At 54.5% G+C, this 27,823-nt stretch overlaps 1 protein-coding gene across 1 annotated transcript; it reads left to right on the top strand.

The window, feature by feature from the left end:
* The first annotated feature begins 79 nt into the window (after window positions 1-79).
* Window positions 80-27,775, top strand: STARD10 (StAR related lipid transfer domain containing 10). The gene is made up of 8 exons (XM_076002299.1): window positions 80-189; window positions 3,851-3,956; window positions 4,351-4,670; window positions 23,695-23,842; window positions 24,463-24,566; window positions 25,215-25,332; window positions 27,065-27,117; window positions 27,354-27,775. The coding sequence occupies exons 1-8, from the start codon at window positions 187-189 to the stop codon at window positions 27,597-27,599; spliced, it is 1,098 nt and encodes a 365-aa protein (XP_075858414.1). The 5' UTR covers window positions 80-186; the 3' UTR covers window positions 27,600-27,775.
* Window positions 27,776-27,823: the final 48 nt, after the last annotated feature.

Raw genomic sequence — 27,823 nt, 5'->3', positions numbered from 1 at the left:
ACTGCCTAATCTTCTAGAACTGTGTCCCCAGGACACTGCCTCGTTGCCCTGGACAACCTGGGATTTTGATCGACTGGAACTGGCAGGCAGGGTTACCCCTGAGGAGTGGGTGGGGAGGGAAGGGGTGAGGGGGGCCTTCTCATCTCCCAGAGGGGAGATCGAGGCAGCCATCCATCCGTCCAGGAGATGGTGAGTAGGGGTGGGCACCCAGGAGCAAGTCAAGACTTTCGGGCCCCTCATTGTCCAGGACACTGGGCAGGGCGTGGGGCACTGGGAAGATTGAATCTTGAGGCTAAGAGAGGGTGGTGACTGTGCCAAGGTCACCCACAGGTGACTTCCACTTCTGTCAGTGAGTGGAAGGGGTGGTGTGTAATGGAGGCCAGGAGCCTCAGGTTAGGAGCTGAGAGACCTGGGTTCTTATTTTTGTTTTGTCCCTGCTAGCTGGGCCTTTGGTTTTCCATCTGTACAGTGAGAGGATAGGGCCAGATGACCTTAGTGTGACAGTCTTTTGTTCTGGTGGTGGGAGTTGAGGGGAGCGTTAGGGACCAGGTTATGGGATGGCTCCAGGCAGGTGCCACCTGCTCCAACAGCTGTCAGTGGGCAGTGAGCAAAGGCTGATGTGAATCTTTCCAAGGGACTCCCTCCCCCCATTCCAGCAGTCACAGTCTGTCCCGAGGTACCAGAGGTCCCCTTGTGGGTTCTGACTTGCTGTGTGATTCAGGGGCACCCCCATGCCTGCCACGGCCCCAGCTGCACTCTCTTCAGAGGCACATGTGAGACCCAGGCTTGCCCAGCACCCTGGGTAATGATTCCTCACATTCTCAAGGTGCTTCTCAGTTTGCAAAGCACCTTCTCATACAAGCTCTCACCTTTTACACCCGCTCTTGCTCCCGCTCAGTGGTGCCGCGTTCTGGAGCTGGGACCAGAGAGGAGCCAGACCTGAGCTCTGCCCTCGGGGCTCAGGGAGACACCTCCATCCACCTCCTGTGGAGAGGACTGGGTCAGGGGCAGAGGACTGCAGTGCACAGGGCAGGGGTCAGGCTTTGCCAGCTGTTTCCACTGTTTAATATTTCATGAGAATCTTACCAGCCATCATGTCAAGATGCTACCTTCACACTTTTTGTTGGAGCCATGCATTTTTGGACAGTGTATTTCTTTCCTGCCCTACCTACTCCCACCAGTTATATTTTTGGTTACTTATCTAGGGGTAAAACTGTAACATATACAACTTTTTTCATTGCAGTAATTCTCAGATGATAGGTATTATTATTCCAGATGAATAAACTGAGGCTCAGAGAGGACACGTCACCCACTTCTGGTCACACAGCTAGGAAAAGGTAGAGCCAAGATTTGAACCCAGGTCCACTGGCCCTTTATACTGCCAGGCTGTGGGTCCTCTCCAGACTCCTCCAGAGCCCCTCCCAGCCCTCCTGGGCTCAGTCTTCTGCTCTCAAGCAGAGGGGCCCCATCTCGCTGCTGCTCAGGGGTGTTTTCAGACAGGATATGAATCTGCTTTGTCATGTTTGAGAGGCTGTCATGAGCCCCACAATGGAGATACCTAAATTCCGAGGGTGGGGTAGGGTAGGGGGGCTTGCAAGGGTAAATTAATGAGTAGGATGGAGTGATGCTCTTCTGCCTACCTGCTGGCTAGGTAGCTTGGCCTGAACCTAGGACCTAGGGATGAGCCCAGGGGTCCTAGGTAACCCACCTTTACTGACCCCAAACCCAAAAGATTCATTATTGGTTACTCTGTTTAGATTTGAGTAATAATTTGGTTCTTGCCATCTGTACCTCCTTGGGTTTCTGTCTGTCCATCAGACTGGCAGTTCTCTGGGTGGGAAGTCTTTCTATCAGTCTGTCCTCACTGCTACCTGCTGTCACCCAGCCTTGTCTTTTTTACTCTGGACTGGATGGTACGTATGAAAGGGTTACTGCCTTGGTGACTGCTCTCTGCTGGGATGTGTGTTATTGAGACCCTAAAAAGGCAGGAGCCACCAGTCTAGCGCTATCATCTCTATTCCTCGTGGCAGATCCCAGAGAATACTGTTCACAAAGCAGGCTTTGGCTCTACTGTGGTTCCCTTTTGGTCTCCCACCAGCCTGGGAGTGAGGGTGTCAGATAAAACCACTGAGGCCTGGAGAGGGGCAGTGACCTGCCTAGAGTTGGGCTAGAGGCAAGTTATGTAGATAGTAGAGTCAGAGCCTGGGCCTCCTGAGCCCAGAGCCAGCCCCTTGCCACCCACTCAGTCCCAGACACGTTGAAAGAGTGTGGTTTAGAAGGGGTGGGGTGATTATCTGACTATACCTCCCACAGTGCAGATGGGTGGCCTGGAGATCTAAGGTCATTCACACAGGCCTCATGGAGATCTGCAACTCATTGTACTGGATTCACTTTGCAGAATGCCCTTTGGGGTCACTTGCCATGATGGCTCCCTGCTCACCTCTACTCATTTTTAAAATGTGGCCTGATTTGGAAACATCTTGGAGCTCTAACACTTCAGGAAGAAACACCTCTATTTGTGAACCCACCATGACAACTCCTACACTCCTTGTTTTTCTCTTAGCACCTTCAAGAAAATCTTTTCCATCCCATAGCTCTAGGCTGGTGAGCCTAGGAGGTGCCTTAGGGTTATACATTCTGATTCTCTTCTTCTGTACATAGGAAACTAAGGTGCAGAGAAGATGGGGCAGCTAGGCCAGAGTAAGAGGGGACTGAGACCTGGGCACTGGTCAGAATGGTCAGGACTTGCTCTGACACTGGGCAAGGGGCGGGCATGTGTTAGGCCCTGTTAGCTGCCCCTCCAGAGGAGTTCCCCACAGACCACTGGTCCAGGACCATGGTCAGCCTGGGGCCATGCTGCCACACTTATACTGGTCTGGCAACAGAGAAGTTGAGCAGTTGGTCTCAGTTAACACAGAGTAGATGGAGGCAGAGCTGGGACTAGGACCAAGGTGGCAGGGCCAGCCTCCCTCCCAGGCTAGAAGTGGTGGGTGGAGACTTGGAGCTCTGGCCAGTTCTGCCTGGGGAGGGAAGGGACCCCCAGAGCTCTGCAGTCAGATACTTTTGAGAGCTAGTCTAGTCCATGGGAGATGTGTGCACGCTGGTGGACAAGGGCCAAAGAGTCTGGGGCTGGAGGGTGTCCTGGTTAAAGCTCCCAGGTAGGAGTGAGGCTGGAGTGGGGATTTCGCCCAAGTCTGGCTAGCCTGTGAACCTTGAGCCTTGTGGGTTGGATTACTTCCTGCTGGCTTTGCACACCCCACTGGGAATTGGGTAGGATGTATGCAGGCTAGATGTGTTTCTGGGTTGGTGGGGGATGCAAGCTGTGGGGCTGTCATCCCTGCGAGTTAGTCTCTTGATTATCGTGGGAGTGTGTGCCCATCTTTGGATCTCTGGGGTGTTGTGTGGGGGTGCCTCTGGGTTTTTCCGGGGACAGCGTGCCTGTGTGTAAATACTGTAGGTTGTTGCAGAGGTGTATACCTGTGAGTATGGGAGGGGGATGAAGAGAAGGGGTTCACAATTAACTTCCAGAATCCCTCTTCTAGCACCTCGTGGCCCTTCCTGTTGGAGTCCACTCCGTCTTGGCCACTCCTCACCCGTCCCCAGCCCTGGCCTGAGGACGGGCCCCTCCCGGGCCGGGTCCCCTCCCGGGGCGGTGGGGGCGGGCACTAGGACCCTGCGGGGCGGGGCGGGGCGGGGCTCCGAGCTCCGGCAGCTTTACCTCCGCAGCCTGGAAAATACCGAGCGAGGCGAGCGGAGCCCCCGGAGCCCCCGAGCCTAGCCGGGAGGGGGCGCCCGGGGCTGGGGGCACGGGGCGGGGCCGGGCGGCAGGACCCACTGCTCCTCCCCCCAGAGCCCCCGCGCGGCCCCCGGTCGCTCGGGCAGCGGCGGCAGCGGCAGCGGCGGCGGCGGCGCTCGCACCCCAGCCCCGGCGGGCCCCGGCGGAGCAGCGGGCTCAGGTGAGCGGCCCGGCCGGGCGGACGCCCCACCCCGCCCCCACCACTCGCCCCGCGCGCGCATCCCGCGCCGGCGCCGCTGCCGAGTTAGTTGAGCAGGTCCGGCCACCGCTGCGCGGGGCCCTAGCCAGACCGCCCGACACCTCTTGTCCCCGCCGTCCCCTGGGTCCCGACGGGCTCCCGCGGGCAGCCCGCACCCGATACGCAGTCCCCACGCTGGCCCCAGGGAAGTCTGGGGTCGTTCCTTGGGAGGTGGCCCCATGACTGTCCTGTGCCGGTCCACCCTCAGCTGGGGGCCGGCCCTTGCTTGTCTTGAGCTCTCCACCTGCTCAGGACCCCAAACAGCCCCACCCGCGCCCCCAGCGCACTGATTCCTGTCCCCAAACCGGTCTTGCAGGTCCCAGGAAGGTGGCGTCAGCATCTGCAACCGCGTCGACGGTGTCAGAGCCTCCGCGAAGGACCCAGGAGAGCGGGACTAGGACCAGGGCCCTGGGCCTCCCCAGCCCCCCCATGGAGAAGCCAGCGGCCTCAATAGAGCCCCAGGGGCCTAGGCCAGTCCTGGGCCGTGAGAGTGTCCAGGTACCCGATGACCAGGACTTCCACAGCTTCCGGTCAGAGTGTGAGGCCGAGGTGGGCTGGAACCTGACCTACAGCAAGGCTGGCGTGTCTGTGTGGGTGCAGGCTGTGGAGATGGATCGGGCACTACACAAGATCAAGGTAGGGCTGCCCTGCCACACCTGCAGCTTCCATTGCACTGTTACTGCCTCTCACAGGAGCCTTCTAGTCCTCTCTCAGGGCCACAGACACCTGGTTGTACACCTGGGCCCTGAAAGAGTCTCCTGCCAGGAACCAGGAGGTGGCACAACCTGCTGGGCCAAGCCCGCATCACACAGATGGGCCAACAGAGGCCTGGAGAGGGGGGTGTGACTCACTTTGGCTCACTTGCGGGGAACCCAGGCTTCTGCCTGCCCCAGGGAGGTGGGCTGCTGCCATGCCCATCTTGGAGAGTGGCCTCCTTCAGGGACCCCTCTGCCCATGAAGCCTTCACCTGATCCCAGGCAGGAGACTGGGCCCTTCTCTCCCTGAGTCCTGGTTCTCTCAGCCTAAGCTGGGTCTCTTTTCCAACTCTCTGCACCCTGGGATATGAGGACTGACTCGTTCCTGCCTGATGCCCTGCTATCGTTCTTTCCCTTCCTTCCCTGGCTGCTCCCAGTCTCCTGCAGGGACTCAGGTTTGTGGCTGGCACATCCTGAAGGCTATGGGCAGGGGGAGGGGAAACCTGGCGTCAAGGAAAGCCAGTGCAGAGGGCAGTGGCAGGCACATCAGCCCCTCACAGCCATCTCCCCATCTCCCCATCTCCTCACCACCCCGTGATTCTCCTCTCTTTGCTGCGCAGTGAAGGCTGGGGGTTTGGGATGAACCCACCATGAATCCACCTTCCCCAGGGCACTAGATGGGACAGAGGCTAGTGAAGACTCTAGTCTAGGGACCTCGTAGCTGCCTGCAACGCATCTGGTGTTGCTGTACGTGCCACGTTTCCAGGGTGGGTAGGTCCCCCTTTACTGGGCTCCTGGCAGTAGGCTGTGCCCTTCACCTCTCTTTCCCTTGACTTCTCCCTTCTCCTGGCACATTCCTATTGCAGAAGCCAGGGCACTAAACTCAAAGACGCACTCTCCCCTTCCTGCCTGGGACCTAGTCTCAGACCCGGCTTGGGCATCTTGGCCTCACATCAGGGTCTGAAGTGGCTGACCTTTCCCCTCTGACCCTGTGCCTTTCTGCCTCACTTTGTCGTAATCACTTACAGCTTTGTCCATCTGTCCACACATGATTTTCTGGCTCTCCCTTTCTACCTTCTCTTCTCCCCTCGGTGACTCTACTGCATCCTGGCTGTCTGACCGTCTCTTTCCCTAGGGGTTTCCATGTGTGTCTCCCTCTCTGGGATTCTCTGCTCAGGCCTGAGTACCCTGACCCGTGTCTGAGCCTGAGGAGCAGAGAAAGAGGTGGGCAGCTGGTACCCCCTGAGGGCAGGGGCAGGTCCTTTTCTCCTTTGGACCCCAGCATCCAACACAGACAGAGCAGGGATGTTGGCTGAAGGAAAGAGGAAGGAAGGAACAAAGGAACAATTTGAAAAGTGAGCAAGGTAGTTTCAGGAGAGCCTATGACCTGGGAAAGGCTTGAGGCTGGCAATGAGCAGTGGGGTGGGAAGTGTGGTTTCCCCATGGAGCTGGCTCTCCAGGAGGGAGTGGGGAGGAGGTCTGAACTGAGGCCAGTACTCCCACCCTCTGTGTCAATAGGGCGGAGCTGCCGCCTCCATCTGGCTTGGTTAATGAATAAACCCAGCCTAGCCCAGGACTAGGAGTTGGTAGGTCTGAGTCTGGGGGCCAGGCTGCCACAACAGACTACTCATGGCCAAATCAGACTTATCAGGTGGCCTTCCTTAGGGATGGCAGGGACTTGGAAACTGGGGCAATGTAGGCTTCTTGGCAGGGCATACACTCTCCCCGCAGCCAGGACCCTGACCTTCCTTCCCTCTCAGACTGAGCAGAGGTTGGAGGTGCCAAAGAGCCCTTCTCAATCGCTGTTTCATTACACTGCCCCCACCCCTGGGGTACAGGTGAGAGTACTGAGGCCCAGAGAAGGGCAGGGACCTTCCCAGGGTCACACAGCCAAGTCCCAGCAGAGCTGGGCACAGAACCCAGATTTCTAGCCTCCCAGCCTAGCCTTTCTGTCTTACTTTTCTCCTCATGCTGCCCCTCCGCTCTGATCCCCACACTGGAGAGAGGTGGGGACAGGAGGTGAGCAGAGCCCAGGCCCAGGGAGGAGGCTGGGACCTTGGTTATGGGCATACCATAGGGCCAGCGCCCCACTCCTAACCCTCTCAGCATAGCCAGATGGAGCTCTGGGACATGTGCAGAGGCCTCTGAGCATCCCATCCCCAAGATTCCGGTTCTCCCAGGTTCCACGCAGCTACTCCCATTTCTGGTAATAATAGCCACTGCTGTGAGCCAAGCATTCCTCTCCATCATCTGAATTATCCTCAGGCCAGTCTTGGACAGTAGTAGGCTGTCTCCATGTTACAGACAAAGAAACTGAGGCTGAGAGAAGTAATGTCATTTGCCTAAGGTCATGCCACAGCAAGAGAGGAACCCAGATCAGCCTGGCTCCAGAGCCCTTGCCCCTCTCTGTGTGGGCTCATATTGTTAGTCTATACGGTGGCCTTTAACCCCATCAATAACTGTTTGAAGGACTGAGGGACACGGTGTTCTCATCATCCCCATCTTGTTTGATGAGAGAGCCAAGGCCCACAAAGGGGCGTGGCTTGTCAAGGTCACACAGCAGGTCTGAAGCCAGAGTCCCCAGGGATGATTGGGTCACTCCAGGAGGCTAGGGCTCAACTGCAGGTGTTTGTTGAGCTTCTGCCCCCTTTCCCTGCCTCTCTCCTACCCCAGCCTGTTCTGGGCCTGTCCCCAGAGCAGGGAAAGCCAGCTGCCTGCTGGACATGCCCTGTGTGCCTGATCCCAGATTGGGGGTGGGGCTCCACCTATCTTGTCTACCTGATTGATTTCCTCCTCCTCATCTCCCTTCCCCCTTCTCTGTGTCCAGAGGTCCCAGGAAGCCACCGTGGCTCTGGGCCCAGCAGTTGGAGCCAGACCAAAGGGAAGGGGCTGTTGAAGGTCCCCTTCACCCTTTCCCTCCCTCCCTCCCTCCTGGCCTCCAGCCTAGGCTGGCCCAGGCCTGCACTATGCTCAGATCCTGGAGAGGCAGACACCACCTCCTGAGAGCTCAGCCCTATCCCAAAGACAGGTGCTGAACATGGATCCCGGGTACAATGCAGAAGGCAGCTCAGAGTCTGAACCCAGGTCTCCCAGTGCCCAGGCTTCCCCACAGCTTCCGCAGTGGTGTGAGACAGACCAGGAGGTTCTGTCTGTCATTCCACCAGGGCCGGCTGGGGTCCAGTCTGGCTGTGGTGTTTTCTTGCTGTGCGTGTGTGACCTTGGGCACATCCCTGCCTCTCTCTGTGCTGCTTGTACATCTGTGCCATGGGGCCCTTTCGGCTCTAAGGGCCTCTGAACTCAGCACCTGGGCCGGGGCCTGTGGGAAGAGATAAGCGGTGAGGAGCAGACGGACAGACAGCTGAGCACCGGCCAACCCTGCCCTGCCCTGAGTGCTCATGTGCTCCGGTTCTCCTGATATCTGCTGCATGAGAGACAGTGGAGGAGCCCTAGACCCTTCCTCAGAGGTTCCAGACTGGTGGAGAGAGGAAAGGCAATTCCTAGTGTCCTCCTGCCTACTGCACAGGCAGCCCAGGGCAGGAGTGAGGCCTGTGAGAGCCTGAGCCTGTGACGGGAGTGGGCTGGGTGGCAGGGGCCTTGAGGGGCTTGGCACTAGAGCAGGTGTGGGTGATCTCTTGGGGAGGGTGGCTGAGAACCTGAAGCTCCTCTGGCCACAGGAAGCTGGTTAGTGGTGACCTGTCTCCTCTTACTTCCTGTCCCCCAACTCCTCCACTTCCCCTTTGGAGAAAGCTCCGGTGGCCCTCCCAGCCCTGTCTCTCTGTCCACCTGCCCCCACACCACAGGTCCCTGGGCTCCAAGCTCCCAAGCCTGTGCTCAGGTCTGCTGCCCTCAGCACCCCTCCTCCCGCTGTGACATGTGGGATGGCTCAGGGATCTCCACTCTTAACAGGGACTCCACTCTTAATCTCTTCTCACTCTTAACAGTCTCTGGGACTCAAAGGGGTCATGGGGAAGGTGGGGTGGGGACAGGCCAGGGGCTTTTTTTACATCTCCTCACTGAGTCTTCACTATTGCCCTGTGGGGTAGGTCTTATTAACCCTATCAGGCAGCTGTGGAAACAGGCTCAGGGCAGGGAATTACTTGCACAAGGCCAAACAGCTGGAAATGGTTGAAGCTGGATCAGAACCCAGGCCCTTGGCTCGCCAAAGCTGAGATCCCCCCCACTCCCTTAGACCTGGTTAGTAGCACTGTTGGGCCCTTGGTTGTCCCTATGCTGTGTCACTGTGGGAGGGCACCCTGGAGGGGACCTACCTGGGCAAGAGCCAGTCCTTGCTATGTGACCTTGGGGGTCACTTCACCTTTGTGGGTCAGTCTTGTCTGTGGTGGCAGGGGTGGGAGTTAATCTGGTTTTAGGGCCTTGGACTATAAGGTTCTGGCTTGGCCTCTGCCCCCTCTGGGGTAATTTCCCCCATCTTTATGGGAAGCTGCTGGGCAGGTGGTCTGTAGAGGCTGTCCTAGCCTTAGGCCCAGCTTGGGGAGACTGCACTGCTGGACATAGGGTAAGGGCGATGGCTAAGGCCTTGCAGCTCTGTGCCATCAGAAAGGTCCCTACACAGGCACCTTGAATCCAGGGTTAGCCCCAGACCTGGCTAGCTCTAACTCTGACCTGGCCTGGGGGCAACTGGAAGAAGTAGCTTCAGAGCTGGCCTCAGGGAACAGGCTCCCAGTGAGTATGACCCCAGGTAGTCAGTGTCTGGATGTTGGGGTCAGGGAGCTCAGAGAAGGGAAGGGGCAGAGGTGGCTGGAGGTGTTAGGGAAGTCTTCCTGGACGAGGTGCCTGGGTTGTGTTGAGGTTGTAGAGGAGAGAGCACAGGAGCCAGAGTCCTGGCTATGTGGCTTTGGGCAAGGTGCCCGCCTAGGCTTCAGCTTCCTCATCTGTCATATGTGGATAGTAATGCTGCCCTGCCTGTCTTTGGACACTTCATTTATTCATTTGCTCATCCAGTGAACATCCACTGATAGCTTCTCCCTGCCTGGCCCTACACTGGAGGTGGGGTAGAGAGGACAGTCAAACTCAAGCCCTGTTGGAAAGGAGCTCCCAGTTGGGTTCTGAGACAGATACTCATCACAGGATCTGAGGAAACCCAGAGAGGGTGTCTGAATCGGCCTTGGCGGTCAGGGAAGGCTTCGTAGAGGAGGAATTCTCAGGTGATCCCTTTGGAATTGGGTGGAGAAGGGAGAGTACAAGCTTGATAGCATTGGAAGCATTCCATACAGAGGAATGAGGCCAGCGCCCGGAGGCAGGTAACAAGGTAGTGCACGTGGAGAATTGTAGGTGATGGTTCAGTATGCGCTTGGAACTCAAGGGGCTGGAGGTGATTAGAGAGCTAGACCAAGGCTCCAGGCCCACAGAGGGTTCTAGACAAGGGGGCTGGTAAGAGGGTACTGCTGTTGTGTTTGGGCAGAGGTGCTGATGCCTACACTAAAGGTATTGTGGGGAATGGAGCAAGGGATCAAATCCAGAGGCATTTACGAGGGATAATGGAGGGGACATGGTTAGAGCATAACTCTTTGCAGTGAGCAAACTGGGAAGTGTTGCACAGGCCAGGTGCAAGATGGCATGGATGTACAGCCCCCTTGGTGCCTGCCCTCAGCAGGCCGAGGAACCCCTTATGAGTGGGAGTGGAGTGGAGGGGTGCCTTTAGTCTGTGTCCCCGCTGGGACTCAAGGAGCCTCAGCCTAGCCTGGCTCTGTGCCGTCCACACCCAGCTCCCCAGCCTCTGTCTTTTAAACTTTAACGAGCCCCAGCTCAGTTTCCAGCCGAGAGTCTTTAAAGTTTCAGGAGATGAGAGAAAGGAGGGAGTCCTGGAGACAGATGGGTTTTCTTTCTTCCCCTGCGTCTCCACGCCTGGCTGGGCCGCCTGGAGCCAGGGCTGTGGGCTCCATGACCTCTGCAGGGCCCTGGGGCCTTGGCTGGGCTGCTCCAGCTTGTTCCTGAGGAGCTGGTGACCACTGGCCTGGGAGGCAAGTTGCCCCGAGGACAGATGGGAGTAGAAACCCTGTTCCAGCTGCAAACTACTCCCCTTTGCCCTGACCTGGGCAGATGATCATGTTCTGGCAACAGATGAGGGGAAAGCAACTTAGACCAGGTGCCAGGCTTGAGGCGTCCCTACCCCTCGAAGTGCCTCTCTTGATCCCATCTTGCTGCTTGTGCTGGCCTTGATGCTCTGGGGCCCCTCAGAAACATGAGGAGTGGAGGGTCCCATGCCAAATGCAGACTTCTCTCACCTGTCATTGCAGAGAGCCTGGGGCAGGTGGCACAGGGCAGCTGGAGCTGCTCCCTGGGGCTTTAGCATAACCATTCCTTCCTGCCTCTCAGCTTGGGCTCCCTGAAGGCAGGGACTTGCCACTCTGAAGTTTCTCTGGGCTCCTGTGTCCCGGGGCAGGTGAACAGCATCTGCACATGTGTACTGCCTCCCCCACCCCATGGGAGGCAGGGAAACCGCCATTGGTCTTCTTGTGGTGCCCGAGCCATTTCTTCTCATCCTTTGGGTTACAAGCCACAACCCCCAACTGCTCCCGGTTCCCTGGGATCCCCTCCACCATCTCCTGGACTCCCTCTGTCTTTAGACTCTTCCAGATTGCTTGGGACCCGGTACTGGGCCAGGGAGGTGATGAGTCTTGAAGCAGAGGCCCGATAGCCAGAGAGGATGGAGTTCCCTTGTGTGTCTTCAACATGCATTCATTCCTTCGTTTGTTCAACACATTTACTGAGCACATACTACATGCCAAGTATTGTGTTCTATCCAGGAAATTAGTGGCAAACCACACAGATCAGACCTGCTGTCACGGGATTTATATCCTGAGGGGGTGACAAGCAAAACAGAAGCAAACAACTAAGCTACCAGGTGATGGTGGGGCGTTAGGAGGACAGACTAACGTGATAGGGGTGAGGATTCTGTCTGGGCCCTTGTGTGTGGAGCTGGATTGTGGATGGCAGTGTGTGTGATATGGCCGGTAGTTGCGTGGACTGCGAGCCCTTCACAGTCCTTCCCCGTCTCCCCACATGACAGCCCTGGAGCAGGCACTGACAAGGGGCAGTAAATGTGTGTCTAATGTGTGTGCGTGTGCCCACAGTTGTGTCTGTGCCCCTGAGTGTGAGAGACTGTGTGTGCTTCTGTGTCTGGCGTTACTCTGTGTGTGTGAGTCACACCCTCTCACTGCAGCAGCAGAGTTGTCTCTGATCCAATTATGTCTCCTGGGCTGTCTCCTGGCAGCTCTCGCCCCTGGCTCAGCACTGGCTCTGCTGTGGTTTTCCCCTTGTGAAGCCCACTGTCCTCCTCTCAGTCTATCTCTGGGTCTCAGGATCTCCTCTTTGGGGTGCCTTTTCTACCCCATCTCTGTTCCCCTCTCCCTCAGTGGTTACTGCCTCTGTCCTTAATTAACGTCTCTACTTGTCTCCTTTTATCCATTCTTTTTTTTCCTGTCTAGTTATTTGTTCATTCCACAAACCTCTTCTCATGCCTCCCATCCCCTCTTCTGCCAGCCACTGTGCTGGTGCCAGGGGCTTGGAGATGGATCAGACCTGGGCCCTGCCCTCAAGACACTCAAGGCCTAGTGGGGAGACAGATGAGACAGTGAGACGGTGACAGCCATTTGTGGGAAGTGCTGGGACGGAGATTTATACCCAGGCTGAGGAGCCAGTGAGTGGCAGCATTGGTGGGGGGAAGTGGTGTTTGGGTGGGGCTTGGGGGCCCAGCAGGAGTAAGGCACCAAGCTGAGAAGGTCTTGGTGAGTACCTCAGTGAGGTGGGCTCCCCAGGGGCAGCAGTGCAGGGCTGAGGGTGAAGAAGAGTAGAGGTGGAGCCAGGGTGGGGAGGAGCCCCCCAGGGTGTGGAGGAGCCAGGAGACCAGAAAAGAAGCTGTGGCTATGAGGTGGTGAGCTGCCTGGGTTGGTGACGAGGGGCTGCCGGGAAGGTCATGGCTGAGTAGAATCCAGGGGGCAGAGCTGGCTGCAGGAGAGTGTGGGAGCACAGGGCAAGTCAGAACCATGCCCAGGTTGCAGGCACAGGAGGCAAGGGGAGTGGGCACTGGGGGAAGATACTGTGACCGCATTGGCCATGGCGAGTGTGGGAGCCCCAGGGCTGTCCAGCGGTGATGCCCAGCAGGCGGTTGAAGATGAAGTCTGGAGTTTTACTGGGGAGCTTCAGGGCATCAGTCCACGGTGGTCCCTGAAGCCCTGGGAGGTGTTTTTCCTCTTTGTCTTTGTGTGTCTCCATGTCTGTGTGTCAGTCCTGGCCCCTGCCTTGTCTCGCTGGCCTCCGCCCACCCCTTCCCTTTTCTCCTGGGCCTGCCTAGCTCTGCCTCCCTTGCTCAGCTCTCCTGGCTGAGTCTGCCTCTGCTCCCCAGGAAGGGGAGCTGCAGGGCAGGTCAGCCCCTGAGAGTCTGAGCAGGACTGCTGCCGGGCTGGGGCCTGCTGCCCTGGAGCCTGGGGTGGGGGTGCAGGGCAGCTGCTAGTGCCTAGGGGAGGGGAAGGGCGTCAGAGCAGGGATGAGTCACTCATCCTGGAGAGAGAGCAGCAGAGAGGTCTCGGCTCTGTCTGCGCAGAGAGCTCCCACGAGGGGGTATGGCAGCACCTCATTCCCCACCACAGGCTCTGGTGGGCGAGGCATTTTTGAGAGAAGATGGGTTGGAGGCAGCTGCTGCCAGATGCCTTCCCCTTCAGAGGAGAGGGCCATAGGGATTGTCTGGTCATTTTGCCCGGTGGGAATACCAAGCCCAAAGATGGGGGAAAGAGACCTTGCGTTGGGCTCATGCCACATGTACTCTCCCTGCCTTTCCAGCTCCCTGACTCCAGCCCATCTAGCCCCAACACCCCTCCCCACTCCACACCCCAAAAGCCCCAACCCCTGGCATGGACCCCTCAGGGACAGTCCTCATCTGGCCAGGCACTGGCCCACCTAGAACAGAGCCTGATGAATGAACAAGGAGCAGTCTCAGGGATGGACTTCGGATCACACTGGGTTCCAGGATGGTTCCTCCACTTCATTTTTCTGAGCCACCTTTTACCAGGAGGCATGATCTTCCCTCCTAGGTAACTGAAAGGATGGAAATAGGCAATTCTGGGGCTTGGCACAGAGCTGGCACACCATTAACATTTGCTGAATGAATGGCTAGATATACGAATGGTTTGAAGCACCCAAGGGACAGTGTCATTTCCCACCTCCATCTTTATTCACTCGGTCACCTCATGGCACTGCATGAGCCCTCTCCTTCCCCAGCCAGTCCAGGCCGTTTCTAGTTCCCAGACTAGTGCCATCACCCCTGCCAGGACTCTCTTCCCCCTCCTTGTCATCTGGGTGCCATCTGCTCTCCTGGTTATCCTTCAGGGTTCAGCTTAGGTGCCCCTCCCTGCACCTGCATCTCTGGCTTCCCTCTGTCCCTGTCATTGCCTGTGCCCAGCACTAGTACCCAACAGGTACTAGTCTGTACCTGTTTTGTTCATTTAACATTGTGTCTGTAGAATGTTCTCATATTGCTACAGAATTATGAATTCACAAACTCTTCCGGCAGCTGTTCACTGCCAGGCCTGCTCTGGGTTCTGAGGGTGCAGACCTGTGTCAGCCACTGGCCCTGCCCAGGGGTCCCCTCAACCCTCAGTGGCTGTGCAGTAACCATTAGGTTGACACTGATATATATTTCTTTTCTTTTTTTGAGACAGAGTCTCTCTTTGTTGTCCAGGCTAGAGTGAGTGCCGTGGCGTCAGCCTAGCTCACAGCAACCTCAAACTCGTGGGCTCAAGCAATCCTCCTGCCTCAGCCTCCCAAGTAGCTGGGACTACAGGCATGGGCCACCATGCCCGGCTAATTTTTTTAATATATATTAGTTGGCCAATTAATTTCTTTCTATTTATAGTAGAGACGGGGTCTCGCTCTTGCTCAGGCTGGTTTTGAACTCCTGACTTTGCGCAATCCGCGCGCCTCGGCCTCCCAGAGAGCTAGGATTACAGGAGTGAGCCACCACGCCCGGCCTGATATGTATTTCTTAATCAACCAGGCCTGCTGTTGGTGCTGTTCCAGATTGTTCTCCAATATAATTTGCTAATTATAAATGCAATAATATACTCATGAATATTGTAATAGAACTTTTTATTTTATATTTTTTCCTGAGTATAAATTTCTAGTCTTGGGGTTCTGGGAACTGAATCAAGACATGGCTGGGCTCAGTGGTTCATGCTTGCAATCCCAGCCGTTTGCAGGTCCACGGTGGGAGGATCACCTGAGGCTTTGAGTTCAAGACCAGCCTGGGCAACTTAGTGAGACCTCATCTCTCAAAAAAAAAAAAAAAATTAGCTGGGCAAGGTGCATGCACATAGTCCCAGCTACTTGGGAGGCTGAGGCAGGAGGATCCCTTGAGCCCAGGAGTTTAAGGTTGCAGTGAGCTATGATGACAACACTGTGCTCCAACCCAGGCAACAGAGTAAGAAAGAAATGAAATACACATTTTTATGATTTTTTAAATATTTGCTAAACTATTTTCCAGAATAGTGGAACCAGTTTTTACTGCCACTTACTGTGTAATGGTTTTACCACATCCTCATAAGCAGCAGTTATTTTATATATTTTTGCTAAGTCACTGAGTATAAACTGGTATCTCAGTACAATTTAAATGTACTTATCTTTGACTGTCAGACCTGTTAAAGATCTTAAAGCAAGTCTCAGGATCTCCCCTGAAGCTGTTTCTTGGTATTTTTGACACCATTCACCCCTTTACTCCTTTTTAAGAGGATGATGGCAGAAGTATTAATGGTCCTCAAGTTTCATAGAGATTTACAAGAGTCCAGGAGTTTTCACGACTACGTTTCCTTCTGAATTACACAGAAGCTCTGAGGGCCATGGGCCAAGGCATTCTAAAAGTCAGAGAAACTCACACAGGTACAGCCTCTTTGTTGGCTTACCTGTCCATGAGGGAGGTGCTGGGGTGGGGGACAGGGCAGGCTGCCTGGATAGGGACAGCCAGGCTGACATCTGAAGACATGATAGGAAAGGAGCCAGTGAGGAGAAGTTCTGGGAAAGCATTCTGGGCAGACCTGGAGGAGGAACTGCCTCAGGACCTGTCATGACAGGACTGATCAGACAGACCTCTCTTCTCCCCTCTCTTCCCTATCCCTCATGTCAGTGTCCTGGAGCAGCTTTTGAGATGTTTTTTTGGTGGGGTGGATAAGGGAAGAAAGGGTCTTGGGGGGCTGCATCCTCAGGGCTCCAGAAGCCCAGAGCAGTGCTGGCCCCTGGGGCCTTTGGGAGGGAGAGGGGAGAAGGCCCTGCGGGGGAAGCGGAGAGCCTTGGACCTGCTGTGTGCCACCCGGCCAGTGTCTCCCTCTCTCAGAGCCTCCACCTGATCCCATGTGGCGAGGGTGGAGGAGTGGATCTGCGCAGGGCCCTGGTGTGAGAGGGCTGCCCACCCCCTCCCTGTGCACCCACCTTGTGGAGGGATCCTGGCATTTTGTTTTCCTAAACTTTGTTCCTTGTTGTCCCTGTGTATCCTATCCTTTGGGGATTAGCAGGAAGGTGCTCCCTTGGGCAGGGCCTGAGAAGTCAGGGAAAGTGGCTGGCCTGGGGTTGGAGGAAGGGCGGCTGCTGCCCAGGGCATTGTGTACAAATCTCGGTTAATCCTCACAGCACTGCTCTGAGGGGAGGATTACCCCTGCTCGGCAAATGAAGATACTGGGGCTCAGAGCTCCAGTCATTTGTCCAAGCCAGGGCCAGGCAGGGCAAGGCCAAGGCCTGTCTCACACAGACAGCCCAGAGCTGCCGCGTGAACTGAGTCTTGGAGTCCCTCGGGGTCTGTGGTGCAGTGCAATGGCCAAAGGATTCTCAGAGAGGGCTTCTAGGTACAAAGCCCCAGCACTGGGTTTCAGAACTTCGGGAGCTTGGGTCAGGAACTTTGTTTAGAGGAAGAATATGTGAGCTCCGCCTCCCTGGTCAGCAGGCCCTTCCTAACCCAGTGAGTGCTGCGTGACAACCACCAACTATTAATAACTAAGATATCCTCCAGTTGCCAATGTGTTTTGTTTTATCTGAGCCAGACCTGACTCTTGATGAAGGTATCAGAAAGTCCTGCCACTTTAGGGTCAGTCATACCAGGGCTCTGGTTGTCTGACCTACTGCTCTTAGCTGTGTGGCTTTGGTCAAGCATTGTACCTCTCTGGGCCTCGGCCTTCAGCATCTGTAAAATGGGGGTGATAATTCCCACTGGGGTGTTGGGGGAGGGTAAGTGGCGATGTCTACAAAGGATGCAGCCCCTGGCAGCTGGTAGAGGTGGTTTGACATGAATTTCAGCCTTTGTGGGGTCCCGGTCCAGATGCTTCTGTCTCCTTTGTGGGTTGATGAATCGGGTAGTGATTTGGAGCACATGGTAATGGTTATTGAGGTTGGGCTATTTTCGATTTGATACTTTGTGCCCCACCCCAATCAGGAGCTCTTCCTCTTATTTGAATACGGTTCTGTTGGGAATGGGTGATTTGTACTTAACAGTTATTCACTTTATAAAACTGCCTGCTGAAATGCAATGTGTTGAGAAGTTAGCACAGCCTGTGGGACATTTCAAAACCCAAATGAACCCCTTACCCTTCCCTGGGCCTCAGTTTCCCCAGTGGTGACCTGAAGAGTAGTGATTGAGATCATTTCTTGGGTTCCTAGGACTTTGGGATAATCTGTGTGCCCCACATGTCCCATGGGCAAGGATATTAGAGCCCTGCTATATGAGGTCTTGGAGGGAGGACTAGCCTTGGGTCTGCCTGCCTGTGTGTCTGTTTACTTGTAACTGCCTGGGCCTTTGGCACACACAGCCCTGTGGAGGGGACCTGACTTCCATTCCCATCTCAGGTCAGCCATCTCCCTGGGTCCTGGGAGATACTATGACCTCTCCTTCCAGTAGAGATTCTGCCTTCTGCTGAGCTCTGGCAAGGCATCCCAGAGCACACAGGGCAAGCGGGTGGGAGAGAGGTAAGGGCTAGAGTGAGACAGCTTGGGCCTTGGACCCTGCTCTGTACTTATTTGTTTAAGCCTCCAGGCTGCAATGCCCTGCCCTGCCCTGCCCTGCCCTTCAGTGGCTCTGTACCTTATCCTTTTGGGCTCAGTCTCCCTTGGCCTCTGCAGTTCCTGTGCATCCCACTCCTAGCCCTGCTCATTCTATCTTGTGACTTTGTGTCCCTGTCCCTTACCACTCTACTTGGCAGGGCATCTTTGGGGCAGGGCCCAGGTCTGGTTCACCTCCGGTTCTCCACTGCCCAGTTGCACAGAGCAGGCTTCAGAAAGTGGTGAATGGGAGAATGGAAGGGCAGGGTGGGGACCAGGCTCAGGCAACTGTGGTGCCCAGGGTACAAAATATTAGGAGGTATGTGTAAATGCAGCCCAGCCCTAGATGCGTGGAAGGGTGCATGGCAACTTGTGGAAGGCTGCTGGAGTAATAACAGCTACTATTTGTTTTTAATTTTTAAAAAATTTTTTTTAAATTTTATTTTAAAATTATTTTTTAACAGTATTTTTAGTCTTTTTTTTTTTTTTTTTTTGAGACAGAGTCTCACTTTGTTGTCCAGGCTAGAGTGAGTACCGTGGCATCAGCCTAGCTCACAGCAACCTCAAACTCGTTGGGCCCAAGCGATCCTTCTGCCTCAGCCTCCCGAGTAGCTGGGACTACAGGCATGCACCACCATGCCCGGCTAATTTTTTCTCTATATATTAGTTGGCCAATTAGTTTCTTTCTATTTCTTACTATAGTAGAGATGGGGTCTTGCTCTTGCTGAGGCTGGTTTTGAACTCCTGACCTGGAGCAATCCGCCCACCTCGGCCTCCCAGAGTGCTAGGATTATAGGCATGAGCCACCACGCCCGGCTTTAGTCTTTTTTTTTTTTTTTTTGTCTTTTTTTACTAACTGACCAACACTAAACAGCTACTGTTTTTTGAGCATTTACTATGTGCTGGGCATATTACATGCATTATCTCATTTAATCACAACATCCCCATGAGATAGGTACTATTATTATCCCATTTTTCATAGGAGGAAACAAAAGCTCCTAAGAGTTTAGTCTAATGTCCAAGGGGAAGAGCCAGGATTGGAAGCCAGGCTTGCCAGCCCAGAACCTGCACGGGTCTCCCCCGACGGGCTTCCTGCTTGCCCAGTCCCTTCTGACTGTGGCTTTGGGGGGCTTGGAGTGCTGGGAGGGCAGTGCTGGTCCCAGGGGTTCTGGGCAATGCCAGTTCTTCACCTCAAGAACTTGACAGGGTTTGGAGAGAGCGGAGTACCAGGGACACAGCCTGTAGTTTCTCTGGCATCATTTGTTCCCTCCTGGCCTCAGTTTTCTGATCTGTAAAATGGCTGATGTAGGCTCCACACCACACTTTGAGACTTGGAAGTCCAGCATGGCTTCTTGGCAGAGCAATCCCCCATCAGTTTCAGTTTCCAGGGGGAGCTCTGGGGGACCAGCTGAGATGACTGACTCACCCACGGCCCAATGGCTATAGGTTCCTGTCACAGGCCTGCCCACCAAGTGCTCTCCAGTGACTCAGCCCTACCCCAGCCACCTGTCCCTCCCAAAGCCTCATAGAATTACACCTTGTGGGGTGTGGCGAGGTGAGGCCACCACCTCCCTTTGTAGTCTTTGAAGGAACAAAGCCCAGGAACAAAGCCAGATGTAATTTCCCCATTGGCACAAATGCTGCCTCCTGGGGGCTGTGAAAAGGGCAAGAGCCAGGCTAGGCTAGGGACACCTGTGGACACTTGCCTGACCCAGCTACTGGCTTGCCTCAGTTTTCTCTCCTCCACTGCCACAGCCAGGGTTTTCACCCTCTGGGCAGGGGCCTTGCTGCTGGATTTCCTCCACAAGAGTCTGCCCCCAGCCTGGGAAAGCTTCAGTTTCCCTCTTTATCTTAAAGTGCTCTGCAGAGTTTACACTGGACTGGGCACCTGGTCTGTCTTGTGGCTCTGCATGCTCTGCCCTCCGCCCACTGTCTTGGAGGTAGGCTTTGGGGTCTGGAGCCACAACAGCCCTGACCTGGGAGTCTCTGGAAGGAGGATGTGCAGTGTCAGCCCCTTCCCAGTGTGCATCCACCTGCTGTGCAGCCGGGCCCCAGGGACACTGGGCCTGGCAGTCCCAGGTTGGATTCTAACCTACCAAGCATAATTTTGTTGTCACTGCCCCTGCATATACTTGCTGTCCAGGATAACATGTTTGAGAACTTGCAAAGTCAACCCAGCTTCCAAACTTAAATTTAGAGGAATTCTGGTTTCCTCCGAAGCCACACTTGAGTGTTCTTTGATGGTGAAGAGTACAAGCAGATCCAGTTTTCAGTCCCTGCTCTGCTGCTTTCTGCTGTATGATCTGGGCAATTTGCTTAATTTCTTGAGCTTCAGTTTTCTATTTTGTAGCACAGGAATGATAACAGCGCCCACGCTGTGAGTTTGGGGTGAAGAGTGAGCATGTGCTGAGTGCCTGGAGCAGCACCTGGACCTCCATGCGGTGCTCGATGGAAGGTTGTGCGGATGCTAGCGATGGTGCTGGAGCCGGGCTCCCCTGTCTTCTTCAACCCCCTTCTCACCATCGCTTCCCTCCCGTCACTGTGTTCACTCACTCACTCACGTCTCATTAGTCTCCTTCAGTCTGGTACAGTTTCCAAGTCTTTCCATGACTTTCACGATCCTGACACTTATAGGCCAATTATTTTGTAAAATGAGACAAACCCTCATGTTGGGTTTGTCTGATGTTTCCTTATCATTAGATTTATGTCATGCATCTTTGGCAGAGACAGCACATAAGTGATGCCTGTATGCTTTTCATTGCATCCTATCAGGCAACACCTGGTCATAATTTGTCCTATTACTAATTATATTCACTTTGATCACTTGATTAAGGTGGCATCTGCCAGGCTGCTCTACTATGAAGTTACTCATTTTCTCTTTGTAATTAATAAGCATTTGATGGGAAGTTACTTTGAAACTCTGTAAATCCTCCATTCCTCATCAAACATTCTGTTTATTTATTCATACCTGTATATACTCTGATTTCCTATTTTATGCAGTGGAATATAATCCTTTTCTGTCATTACTTATTTTTCATACACAGCTTGTCCCAGATTTAGTTGGTAGTAGGGTGACCAACTGTCCTAATTTGCCTGGGACTGAGGCGCTTCCCAGGATGCAGGACTCTCAGTGGTAAAACTAGGAAACTTCTGGGTAAAACCCTGATGAGTTGCTCATTCTAACAGTGGGAACCCTTTGAGCTGGTTCCTGTGTCCACTGGACAAGGTCTCTATCATTCTTTGAGTACTTTCTGGCACAATAAGATGTTCCAGGCTGTCCTTCCTCTGACCCAGGAATCACCCATTTCTCCAAGAAGACCTGGAACCAGGGGCCTTTTGAGCACCAGACACCACACCATGGAGACTTAGGCCAGATGGAACCCATTCAGCTGCCCACAGGCCACATACTCTTGCTGGCCTCTGCACCTTGGCTGGCTGTTCTATCTGCCAGGGCCACTTGGCAAACACCTACCTCCTTCTAAGATCTTCCGTGAAGCCTGATCCCTTCCCAACCCCAGGGAGCTCATCTCCTCCTCTTTGCCCCGACTGGGTACTTTAGGACACCTCCCCATTTCCAGCTAGGGCTCTTCCCTCCACTGGAAGCTTCTCAGGCCTCAGATTCATGTCTGACTCTTCTGGGCTCAGTACCAGGCTGGAACCTGGGGCTGCTGGTTAAACGATTGAATCTAGTCATACCCCTCATGAAGCAGAGAAGCAAACGGGGCAGAGGGGGAGGGTGAATTGTTCAGAGTCACAGTCTTTGCAGGCTGGGGTCTGTCCTTGAATTTTGGCTTTCTTAATTCTAAAATGAGGTTAACACCTCAGAGCACTGCTGTAAGAATAAAATGAGGAAATGTGTGTAAAGCATTTAGTACAGTACCTGGCACATGGTGAGCGCACCTCTGGTATTTCTGGGGGACCTTTAAAAATTTTTTTCATTATTGTAGAAGCAGTACTACACACTTAAGAAAATTAGAAATACAGACAAGTAAAATACAGACAAATGAAAATAAATTGTCACATTCTTATAATTTAGAGATTGCCACTGTTAATATCTTAGTAATTGTGCTTCCTGAGCTTTTTCTTTTTTTTTTTTTTTTTTTTTTTTTTTTTTTTTTTTTGAGACAGAGTCTCACTTTGTTGCCCAGGCTAGAGTGAGTGCCATGGCGTCAGCCTAGCTCACAGCAACCTCAAACTCCTGGGCTCGAGTGATCCTTCTGCCTCAGCCTCCCGGGTAGCTGGGACTACAGGCATGCGCCACCATGCCCGGCTAATTTTTTATATATATATCAGTTGGCCAATTAATTTCTTTCTATTTATAGTAGAGACGGGGTCTCGCTCTTGCTCAGGCTGGTTTTGAACTCCTGACCTTGAGCAATCCGCCCGCCTCGGCCTCCCAAGAGCTAGGATTACAGGCGTGAGCCACAGCGCCCGGCCCCTGAGCTTTTTCTATGCAAGTTTTTTTCCCCAAATGAGATTATACTGTGCATTCCATTTTGCAACCTGCTTTTTTAAGGCAGCAATCTCCACCATTTTGTTTCTGTAAATTTTCAGTGTGTCTAGTACTCAGACTACATTCACATTTCTTGTTCCAAAAACGTCCTTTATAGCTGTTTTGTCCAAATCAGTATGCAATCCAGGATCACACTTTACGTATGGTGGTCGTGTCCTGTACGTGTCTCAGTCTAGCCTAGTCTCTTCATCATGACTTTGACCTGTAGAAGCCCTGCGCAAAGTCTTACCGTCTGGCTCTGTCTGGTCGTATTCTCATGTGGTGTCACCTAGCTCGTTCCTCTGTTTTCTGTATTTTCTGAAGTTATATCCAGGGCTTGATGAGTTTATTGGTGCCCAGAATATCCAGCTGGTGTTGGTGTGTCCCTCCTGTGGCATCCCTGTCACCACTGTGGTGCCAGGGCCTGTCCAGGGATGAGGGGGAAGGCAGTGTGATCCCTCCCTCATATATCCCCTTGTCAGTAGGACGTGGTGTGTGTGGGGGTGCCCTTGCCACTGCCTGAATGTCTGCTCTGGGAGACCTTTTTAAACTACACAAGAAAACTTGTTCATTTGCTGAGGGGAACTTGATCTTGAGGGTTGGGCTCTTGGATGATAAAAAATCAAAGAACAAGGACATTGACTGAATTCCATCTTGCTGGGTGCAAATCTAGGGAAACCAGGTTCTGTTTTTACTTGTTTTCCAGACATGTGATCTGGGTTAAATCCCAGCTCTGCTACTTACCAGCTAGGTGACCTTGGGCAAGTTACTTAACCTCTTTGAGCCTCAAGTTCCTCCTTGGATTTCTTGTCTGGCAAGAGTTGTTGGGAGAGTTAAATAAAACAAGGTGCACTCAGCTGCTTTCTTCCTTAGTTGGAAAGCTCTTGGAGGGCAAGGCTAATAAATAGTAAGAAATCCAAAGATGTTTGTTGAATGAAGAAAAAATACAAAAAGTAAGACAGGTGGTATGGCCTGGTGATAAATACCAGGAAGAAAAGAAAACATCCATTTAGGCCTTTGTTTTTTCATTTATGCTTTCATTTCATTTAACATGTACCCATTCAAGGCTCCATGATGAACCACCTGTGAGCCTGTGACCATGAGCAGCTCACCAGGGTATGGGAGGACACAGACATAGAGATTCAGTGTGTGGGAGCCAGGAAAATCTGGGAAGGCTTCCTGGAGGAGGAGACTGGGCTGAGTTGAGGGAGATGGGCTCTGGATACAGGGTTCAGGGTCTGTCTGTCTCCTGGCACAGGTGGCCTCGAGGGGAGCTGGACAGGGCTTGTGGTAAGAAGTGAATTCATGCTGGCTTCAGAGGCCCCTGTTCCTTCCTGTCCTCCTCCTCCTCCTCCTCCCCACTCTACTTGTCTGCCTTCTGGTTCCCTGGCCAGGCCTCTGAGCCCTATGTGACCCTGACAACCCATATGTCTGTCTGCAGTGCCGGATGGAGTGCCGTGACGTGCCAGCTGAGACACTCTACGATGTCCTACACGACATTGAGTACCGAAAGAAATGGGACAGCAACGTCATTGAGACTTTCGACATCGCCCGCTTGACGGTCAATGCGGACGTGGGCTATTATTCTTGTGAGCAGGCACAGCGCCCTGACCCCAGCCTCCTGGCCTGGCCTCCGGTCAGGCCTCCCACTGAGCCGCCTCCTCCCACCTTCCCTCCTGTGCTCCCTCCCCTGGCCAGGCTGCTCAGAGACCCGAGTGCTGGGACGTAGGGCTGCTCTCCCCTATGTCCCTGTCTACTCCTAGACACTTGGGCACACATGCGTACACTCACAAACATATATACACTCACATGTTCATGTATGTACACTCATACACACATACACTCATGTACCCAGTTATGTACACAACCCACAGCTACATGCCACATAGTCACAGACACACATTTTCACACACACATACACTCACAGTCATTCTGCCTTCCCCATACACTTGCATTCACCTAGACAGACAGGCCAGGCTGCCTGGTGAGGGCTGTGAGAAACAGGGATGGCTGGAGACCATAAGGACAGGGCTCTGCTGTTTCTTCCCTGGTTCCAGCTACGGGACTGTGGTCTGGAAGGGACTCGGTACCTGTTTGGATCAGGGTAGCTGACAGTTAATTAGGCATCCCTGTGTCTCTGGCCTGTCACACTGTGCCTTATAGGCAGGTAGGCCTGTGGTCTGGCTGAACTGTCCCTTGCCCTCCACAGGGAGGTGTCCCAAGCCCCTGAAGAACCGTGATGTCATCACCCTCCGCTCCTGGCTCCCCATGGGCACCGACTACATCATTATGAACTACTCAGTCAAACATCCCGTGAGTCAACCTGCCTTTTCTGCCAAGTGGGCAGGGGAAGGTGCCAGGCAAGGCTGGGCTGTGGCTGCCACCATGACTTCCCTGGGACTTTGGGCAAGCATGGGGCCCGTGGGCCCTTAGTGTCCTTCCTGCACAGTGAGGAGAGCTCCCTGTGGCTCTCAAGCAGATCAGAAGAGGGCAGTGCAGCCATCTCTGTGGCGAAGGGGTGGGATGGGTTGACTTTGGCTGGTTGGGCTCTGGGACAGGGCTGGCCAGGAAAGAGGGGAGCAAGGGGTAAAAGGTGGTCCCCCACCCCTGGCTAGGCCACCTTGCTTTCTCTGGGCAGGAATGACAGGCAGGTGTGGCTAGCCTGGGCAAGGGTGAGTGTGTGAGTCTCTGGGTGCCCGTGTATGCTCATGAGCCCTGACCCCACCCTGGTGGCCTTCCCGAGGGGAGCAGGGAAAGCCTCAAGAGGGGCAGGATGACCTAGTCTGATTCTTCCCTTTCTCTTTACCCAGAATCAGGCTCAGCCTGGAATAGATACCAGGGGATGTGAACTGTGTGTGTGTGTGTGTGTGTGTGTGTGTGTGTGTGTGTGTGTGTGTACTCCCAAAGACATCCCCTTTGCCCCCACCCTGAGTCTTACCTCCCTGTACCTTCCATCCCCAGAAATACCCACCTCGGAAAGACTTGGTCCGAGCTGTGTCCATCCAGACCGGCTACCTCATCCAGAGCACGGGGCCCAAGAGCTGCGTCATCACCTACCTGGCCCAGGTGGACCCCAAAGGTGAGGGCTTGGCCCTGGAAGCCTATTATGGGATCCTTGCCTATACCACAGGGGATGGGGCTTGATCTACTTAGGGATCCAGAAAGGCATCTGTTAGGAGCTGTTTTGTATTTTTGGGTAGCTTCATCCAAAGTCTTATTTGAGCCAAGGTTTGAGACTTTACATGCTTGGAAAAGAATGGGCCACAGTGGCAGCCATGGCTGTACTGAGGAAACCTGGGGCTCTCTTCCTGGGCTCGGACATCCCGGTGCTCTGACTTGCTCCTTGCTCGCTGGCTGCTCCCACTCTGCCCTGCTGGCGTCAATCCTGGAGGCCTGGGTTGTCCAGACCTTAGTCCTCTCTCCCTTGGGAGGCCTCAGCCACTCCCATGGCTTCAGTGGCAGCTGACCACATGTCTCTGCAGAGATCCAGATCCCTGTGGCCATTAGCCCCCTGACATCTCTCTCAGGATGTCTTCTAGGCTCCTGAGACTCACTGTGTCCAATGGTGGACTCACCTCTTTACTCCTGACCTGCCCATTCTCCTAAGTCTCTGCCTTCCTGCCAAGAACCTGTGGTCATCTGAGGCCACTCTCTCTTGCTCAGCTCCCACATCCAGTCACTGATTCTTACTGATTCTACCTCCTAAATACCTCATGAATCTGCTGTTTCTCTCCGTGCTCAGCCACCTTATCTGTCTGTACCAGTTCCCAGAGAAACTTTTCTAAAGTACTTATTTCCTCATGGCTCTCATCTGCTTCAAATTCCTCTGTGACTCTCCACTGCCCTCAGAGTAAAGTCTAAGCCCCTACCCAGTTCCCTAGTCCCTCCTCACACCTTATACCTTCACACCTCCCTGTCTAGGCTGTCCTTTCCTGCAGCCTAGATACACCTCCCCTCCCCTACTTGTCTCTCCAGGGCTGCTGCAGATATCACCTCCCTTATCCCTGGTACCCAGGGGAGTCACTGGCCCCTAGTCACTGGCTCCCTGCTCTGTGGGCCCATTCCCTTCTCCATAACACTTGGCACACTATTGGGCTCCCTGACAGTGAGTTCCTTTCTGGGTCCCCAGGGCTAGCCCAGGGAGTAGGGGTGTCAAAGTGAATGTGGAGTGAGTGAGTGAATGAATGACTAGAGGATGGGTAAGCCTTGAGCATCTTTGCCTGGGAATGCTCCAAGCCCCCAACGGCACAGGGGCCCAGACCCAAGGCTCCTGCTGGCACCTCATTGAGTGTGCTGGGTATCAGAGGTGGAGCAATCACTTGGGAATGAGACAGGGTTGAGAACTGGGCTGTGGATTCCAGGGAAGGCCAGGATGGGGTGTTCACCTAGAGGTCTATGTAGTCAGGGATTGGGGGGGGAGCTCGGAAGGACAGGTAGAGGAGGGGCTGAGCATCAGGGCTTCAGGTAGAGGGGTTAGCTATGAGAAGGGATGTCAGTGTGGGTAGAGGGAGGTGGCAGGCCAGAGCTTGGTGGGTCAGAATTTTCAGCCCATGTGTAGCCTGTGGTCACCTGGGACCCTGTGGTTTTCTTCCATGCAGTCTTTTAGGGGTCAGCAGAGGGAGAAGGGGGAATAGAGTTGAGCCTGAGGTCTGAGGTGGAAAGAAGGACTGAGGATGAAGTCTGGTAGGACTTTCCTCACATACCCCTCTTCCCATGGAGGGACAGAGGGAGGGGGCTGGGGTGTGTGTATGGTGGGAGCGGGTCCCTGAGGCTGCTTCCTCCCTTCTCACTACCTTTTCCTTGTCCTCTAGGCTCTTTACCCAAGTGGGTGGTGAATAAGTCTTCTCAGTTCCTAGCTCCCAAGGTGAGTGGCCTTGGGACTTTGTGGGGTGTGGAGGCCAGGGAGAGGACTCTGGTATGAGGGGGTGGAGTCAGAGATGGAGACTAGGGCTCGGGGGCGGGGTGAGGGATGAAGGGCGGAGTTATGAAACTGGAGCCAGAGTCGGGATATTAGCGCTGAGCCGCCGGAGGGGGCGTGGGGGAGACCTCGCCCGCCCCTGGCCATCCCCTGACACCGCGGGGCGGGTCGGCGGCCCGCAGGCCATGAAGAAGATGTACAAGGCGTGCGTCAAGTACCCTGAGTGGAAGCAGAAGCATCAGCCTCACTTCAAGCCGTGGCTGCACCCGGAGCAGAGCCCGTTGCCGAGCCTGGCGCTGTCGGAGCTGTCTGTGCAGCATGCGGACTCGCTGGAGAACATCGACGAGAGCGCGGTGGCGGAGAGCCGGGAGGAGCGCATGGGCGGCGCTGGCGGCGAGGGCAGCGACGACGACACCTCGCTCACCTGAGCGTGGCACTGCTGCAAGGACCCAGACAGAACCTGGGCGGAGCCCTGGGGCGGCGGATCCTCTGGCACTTTCTCCCCTCCCCTACCCCCTGCGCCTCATGGGGGCGCTGGGCTCGGGCCCAGGCGGGCGCTGCCGCCTGGCTGGACACAGCCCCAATAAATGATCCCACAGCCTCAGCCGGCTCATCACTGTGCCTGCTTCCCACCTGCCAGGGCACCGCCACT

This window comes from Microcebus murinus, chromosome 4, assembly GCF_040939455.1.
Source record: "Microcebus murinus isolate Inina chromosome 4, M.murinus_Inina_mat1.0, whole genome shotgun sequence".
Lineage (NCBI taxonomy): Eukaryota > Metazoa > Chordata > Mammalia > Primates > Cheirogaleidae > Microcebus > Microcebus murinus.
Note: the sequence above shows the minus strand (reverse complement) of the source record. Positions and strands in the feature narration are given on the sequence as shown.